The sequence below is a fragment of the Oncorhynchus kisutch genome, linkage group LG16, assembly GCF_002021735.2.
Source record: "Oncorhynchus kisutch isolate 150728-3 linkage group LG16, Okis_V2, whole genome shotgun sequence".
NCBI lineage: Eukaryota > Metazoa > Chordata > Actinopteri > Salmoniformes > Salmonidae > Oncorhynchus > Oncorhynchus kisutch.
In genome coordinates, this window is record NC_034189.2 from 38,889,691 (window position 1) to 38,895,690 (window position 6,000).

Below are 6,000 nucleotides of genomic sequence, written 5' to 3' on the forward strand. Positions count from 1 at the left end.
TTCCAAAATTATGGGCATTAATATGGAGTTGGTCCCCCCTTTGCTGCTATAACAGCCTCCACTCTTCTGGGAAGGCTTTCCACTAGATGTTGGAACATTGCTGCGGGGACTTGCTTCCATTCAGCCATGAGCATTATTGAGGTCGGGCACTGATGTTGGACGATTAGGCTTGACTCGCAGTTGGCGTTCCAATTCATCCCAAAGCACTTACAGTTGACCGGGGCAGCTCTAGCAGGTCAGAAATTTGACGAACTGACTTGTTGGAAAGGTGGCATCCTATGACGGTGCCACATTGAAAGTCACTGAGCTCTTCAGTAAGGCCATTCTTCTGTGAATGTTTGTCTATGGAGATTGCATGGCGGTGTGCTCGATTTTTATACACATGTCAGCAACGGGTGTGGATGAAACAGCCAAATCCACTATTTTGAAGGGAAGTCCACCTACTTTTGTACATATAGTGTACCTTGTTAATAATGTCCACATTCCTATAGAAGTTCAGATCCTTTTTGAGAGAGGTGTATGATGAAAAAATCTCTGGTATTTCTTTAACAAATTGTCCCTCCACATATTTCTTATCACAGCCCCCAACAACACGTGCATGGAGGGAATGTTCCAGTGTCGTAATCAGATCTGCATCCCACAGCGGTTCGCTTGTGACCGTGACGATGACTGTGGAGACGGCTCCGATGAGACCCTGGAATGTGGTAAGAATCTCTCTCTCTCTCTGTCTGTCTGACTTGTATTTCCTCTTGTTGTGTTCTGACTGCACATCCCACCTCTTGCCTCCTGTGTCCTACAGAGTACGGGTCCTGCAGTCTGGGAGAGTTCCGCTGCACAGATGGCCGCTGTTTACCCAGAGTTCAGTGGGAGTGTGACGGCCATCCCGACTGTCTCGACCAATCAGACGAGCTGCCACACAACACCAAGTGTTCCGCTGCAGGCAAGCCTTTCATCTGATACAACACAAGTGTGTGTGTGTGTGTGTGAGAGAGAACAGACGAGGTACAGACTGCCCCAGTCTCACCATGTTCCGGCTGGTTTTAGCCTATTACAAACACATATTGTGCTCATAGACCTGCTGGGAACAGACCTTTCAGGATCCAGGTGCTCAAAATGAACCCACCGACTCCCGGTTAACTGATTGTGATTTATCTTCAATGCTCTTTACAATATAATATTCATAATCTTCTGAATCATGATATATGGGCTGGCTGGCTAGTAGCTTGTGTGGATATTTTTAGTATATGGTTGTTAGATCAGGCAGATCACCTGTGATACAAGTCATTATTCAACGTCCATCCATGTCTGAGGACTTCGGGAGATGCCGTGGAAACCGGCCACTAGGGGCAACAGTGAGCGCTGTTACCTTCAATTAAGCATAGTGTACGTGGATGGCAGATGGGCATAAGCATCCGCCTCTGGTTCCAAAGAGCCCAAAGGATGCATGTTCAAATCCACCGATATGTTGTTTTTTATATTCTTATTTTACGAATTTGGAGTTGATGCCTAAACTTAACCTTGGAACGATACGGAGACGTAATCAAACTCTTCGAAATTTGTTGTATGGAACAACTTCGAAATTTGACGTTTGAGAAACATGGATGAACGTCTTGACTACCTCTGTTGCTGCTGCCATGACACTCGTGTGCAACTCCCGACTGAAGAAGGGATGGAGTTGGGTTGGAGGGGCGTAGATGCAGCCGCTCCTCTCTGTCTTTCTGCCTCTCTTACGTAGGTTAACCTCTAGCGACGAGCAATCCCGTATCCGGGAGCGTAATCATAGCCTCAAGCGCATTACCATAACGCAACGTTTCATATTCATGAAAATCGCAAATGAAATGAAATAAATATATTGAAACACAAGCTTAGGCTTTTGTTAACAACACTGTCATCTCAGATTTCCAAAATATGCTTTTCAACCAAAGCTACCAAAGAGTATTGATAGCCTAGCATAGCATTAAGCCTAGCATTCAGCAGGCAACATTTTCACAAAAACAAGAAAAGCATTCAAATAAAATAATTTACCTTTGAAGAACTTCGGATTATTTCAATGACGAGACTCTGTTAGATAGCAAATGTTCATTTTTTCCAAAAATACTATTTGTGTTGGCGAAATAGCTCCGTGTTGTTCATCACGTTTGGCTAAGAAAAAGACCGGAAAATGCAGTCACTACAACGCCAAACTTTTTTCCAAATTAGCTCCATAATATCGACAGAAACATGGCAAACGTTGTTTAGAATCCATCCTCAAGGTGTTTTTCACATATCTATTCGATAATATATCAGTCGTGACAGTTGGTTTCTCATCAGAAGCGAACGGAAAAATACTGCAGCTGGAGATTACACAATAATTGCAACGGAGGACACCAAGCGACCACCTGGTAGATGTTGTCTCTATAGGCCAATCTTCCAATGATATGCCTACAAATACGTCACAATGCTGTCGACACCTTGGGGAAGCGACAGAAAGCCTAAGCTCATTCGTGGCCCATTCACAGCCATATAAGGAGTCATTGGCATGAGGCGGTTTCAAAAAATGCGGCACTTCCTGATTAGATTTTTATCTGGGTTTCGCCTGTAACATCAGTTCTGTGGCACTCACAGACAATATCTTTGCAGTTTTGGAAACGTCAGAGTGTTTTCTTTCCAATTCTATTATATGCATAGTCGGGCATCTTTTCGTGACAAAACATTTTGTTTAAAACGGGAACGTTTTTCATCCAAAAATTAAAATAGCGCCCCCTATATCCAAGACGTTAACAGCCAACCAGGCAGAATATTGATGATGATGTAAATCAAGTGTTAATCAAATGTTATGCTGCTGTAGCAGTACTGTTGATATTTAAATTAGGTACTGTAGCTTGCGCCTTGTGGTGGAATTATTGTAATCAAAAGGAGAGACTTTTAGATTTCTTCCAAACAATCAAACGTTATTGTTTAATTACTGCAGTAATGGAGCTGGTCGATAATCAACCCTGGGGGTGATCACTGAGAACTCAACAAGCTGGTTTGAGCCACGGCATTTTATAGAAAAGTCCATTCTCCTTCAGTCTCGATGACAAACAACAGATGTATGGAATGGGTCACAAGGTTAATATTTGTATGAAAGATACGTATAATTCAAAGCAGACAGTATCTGCTGTAAAAACTGTCCTCATTGTGTAGAGACCAGGGTCTGGCCCCCCAACTCGATACTGGAACCATCTCCCGCTGGTACCCCAGTACAGAAACATTAACCCATGCTCTGGAATGCGGTATCACCCAAAGACATCATAAATCTTCCAGAGGCCCATCCTCAGTAGAACATACACAGATGAGCGTTCTAACAACCCCTTATTTTGTTGCAATAAACAACCATTTGATGCATTATAACATAATCTTGTCATTTCCCCACCATAGCCTCTCAATTGGACACCACAAAATTAGGGAGAGAAAGGGGTAAAAGTACACAAAATTATTATGATAATAATTGGTAGCTTGCTACACACACTCGACCTGTGACTGCGTCTCAAGCCATTGTTGTGTCTTTGGCATCATTAAAGTCAAGACTGTTATTTTATAAAATCAATTCTCTGTAATTATTATTATGTAATTTAAACTAATCATGTAAATGGTATTAATTAAGAAGTCGGGGAACCAAGGAAAATCTTCAGATTACAAAGTTATAATTTTCCTCATATAACTATTCAGATATTTTCATATCTGATCAATTAGTCTTCTAATTCATTAATTATTCTTTACCTCATGTTAGTCTCATTCCAAACGTCTTAAATTGTAAGTTAACTGCACCAAACCCAGCCTTTACTCTGAATCATCCATACATCAATTGTCTTAATCATTTATTTACCAACTAACTAAATAATCACAGAAATGCATAAACAAACAAACACAGTAGATATGGTTACAAGGAAATGATAGGGGAGGTTCCCTAGTGGGCTAAGCCGATATGACGGCTTGGTGGATAAAGGGAAGTGGGTGTGGACTGAGAATGGCAGGAAAGACAAAAAAAAGTCACTACACAGTTGATAATTATATGAATTGAAATGCTAATCCTTTGCACATGAACGCTCACTCATTTTGGGAATAATTGCAATCAATAAGTATTTACCCAGTGTGTCGTCGTGATCTCTGATGGAATCGTCAGTCCATCTGTTGGAAAGTTCATCCGAGCGTCTCTTTGCTTCCCTAAAGTCTTACGTGGTTAGAATGGGTCCTTCAGAGTACCGTTCAGAATTCCACGATCTATACCCAGAATGGGCCACATCATGACACCATACATGTTTAGATACTGGGTACGAACGCCATACATGGCCAACAAACAGGCGCAACCAACCAACCAACTGGGGGTGGGGGTGGGGGTGGCGAACTTGATGACATCACAACGAATTTCAAGCAGTGGGTTCAGAACAACAATGTCAAAAACTGTGTACAAAAATATATACAAATACCACCACCCAAAAGGGCAGTTGTTGAGGGAGGGCAATGGGGCAGGTGCTCTGACACAGAGACCCCTATGTGTACACGTTCCTGGTTGATAGAAATATGTTTATTTGACTGTTTCTTTATGTTGGCCGGTTCCCCAGACCCAGATTAAGCCTAGAACTGGACAACAACAATATATATATATACTGTATATATTTTTTATCTAGGACTAGGCTTAATCTGGTTCTGGGAATACAGAAGTCTTGCATTCCTGGCTTTCACAGAAAGTTCCAATCTAACACTTGCCACTTTGTTCTGTAGAAAGCTTGTGCAACGGCTCTTTCTTCATGTGTGTCAACGGCCGCTGTGTCTCGCTGGCCAGCCTGTGTAACAGGAGGGACGACTGTGGGGACGCATCAGACGAGAGGAACTGTCATGTCAACGAGTGTCTGAACCGTCGAGTCAGTGGATGCACACAGGACTGTGAAGACCTGCCTGTAGGGTACAAGGTAGGAAGGTACCCCTGCTTGCTTTCTCAGAAGTGCACACACACACACACACATACACACACACACACACATACACACACAATCACAAGTCATGAACTATACAAGGTTATTTTTCTCAGTATCACACACACACACGGTATAGCCCTAAGTATGGTAAGCCCACTAAGCTCTTACAACATAAAACTAAGGCTCAGCTGCTAACTGTTTATTGATGTTTTGCAAATGTCTCCATAATGATAGGATTTCTGTGGGATAGCACCAGGGTTATTACATTACATCTATTATCATGTTTAACAATAAAACAAACAGAACCTAAATCAACATACTATGTGGACATGATATTTCTCAGAATGGAAACGGTTCTGTTTTCCAGAACATTTTGCTCCTGGCTAACAATATGTGTATGTTTGTGATATTCATACTCAAATTTTTATTTTATTTTATTTATTTTACCTTTATTTAACCAGGTAGGCAAGTTGAGAACAAGTTCTCATTTACAATTGCGACCTGGCCAAGATAAAGCAAAGCAGTTCGACAGATAAAACGACACAGAGTTACACATGGAGTAAAAACAAACATACAGTCAATAATGCAGTATAAACAAGTCTATATACAATGTGAGCAAATGAGGTGAGAAGGGAGGTAAAGGCAAAAAATGCCATGATGGCAAAGTAAGTACAATATAGCAAGTAAAATACTGGAATGGTAGTTTTGCAATGGAAGAATGTGCAAAGTAGAAATAAAAAATAATGGGGTGCAAAGGAGCAAAATAAATAAATAAATAAAAATTAAATACAGTTGGGAAAGAGGTAGTTGTTTGGGCTAAATTATAGGTGGGCTATGTACAGGTGCAGTAATCTGTGAGCTGCTCTGACAGTTGGTGCTTAAAGCTAGTGAGGGAGATAAGTGTTTCCAGTTTCAGAGATTTTTGTAGTTCGTTCCAGTCATTGGCAGCAGAGAACTGGAAGGAGAGGCGGCCAAAGAAAGAATTGGTTTTGGGGGTGACTAGAGAGATATACCTGCTGGAGCGTGTGCTACAGGTTGGAGATGCTATGGTGACCAGCGAGCT

General features: G+C 41.6%; 1 protein-coding gene across 1 annotated transcript in view; it reads left to right on the forward strand.

Moving 5' to 3' along the window:
* LOC109890441 (low-density lipoprotein receptor-related protein 1B) overlaps positions 1 to 6,000 on the forward strand; it is a 160,703-nt gene that overhangs the window by 89,561 nt on the left and 65,142 nt on the right. The window contains exons 53-55 of the mRNA XM_031792245.1: positions 582 to 704; positions 800 to 940; positions 4,744 to 4,931. Of these exons, the coding sequence (XP_031648105.1) occupies positions 582 to 704; positions 800 to 940; positions 4,744 to 4,931 (452 nt within the window). The remainder of the gene's footprint in view (positions 1 to 581; positions 705 to 799; positions 941 to 4,743; positions 4,932 to 6,000) is intronic.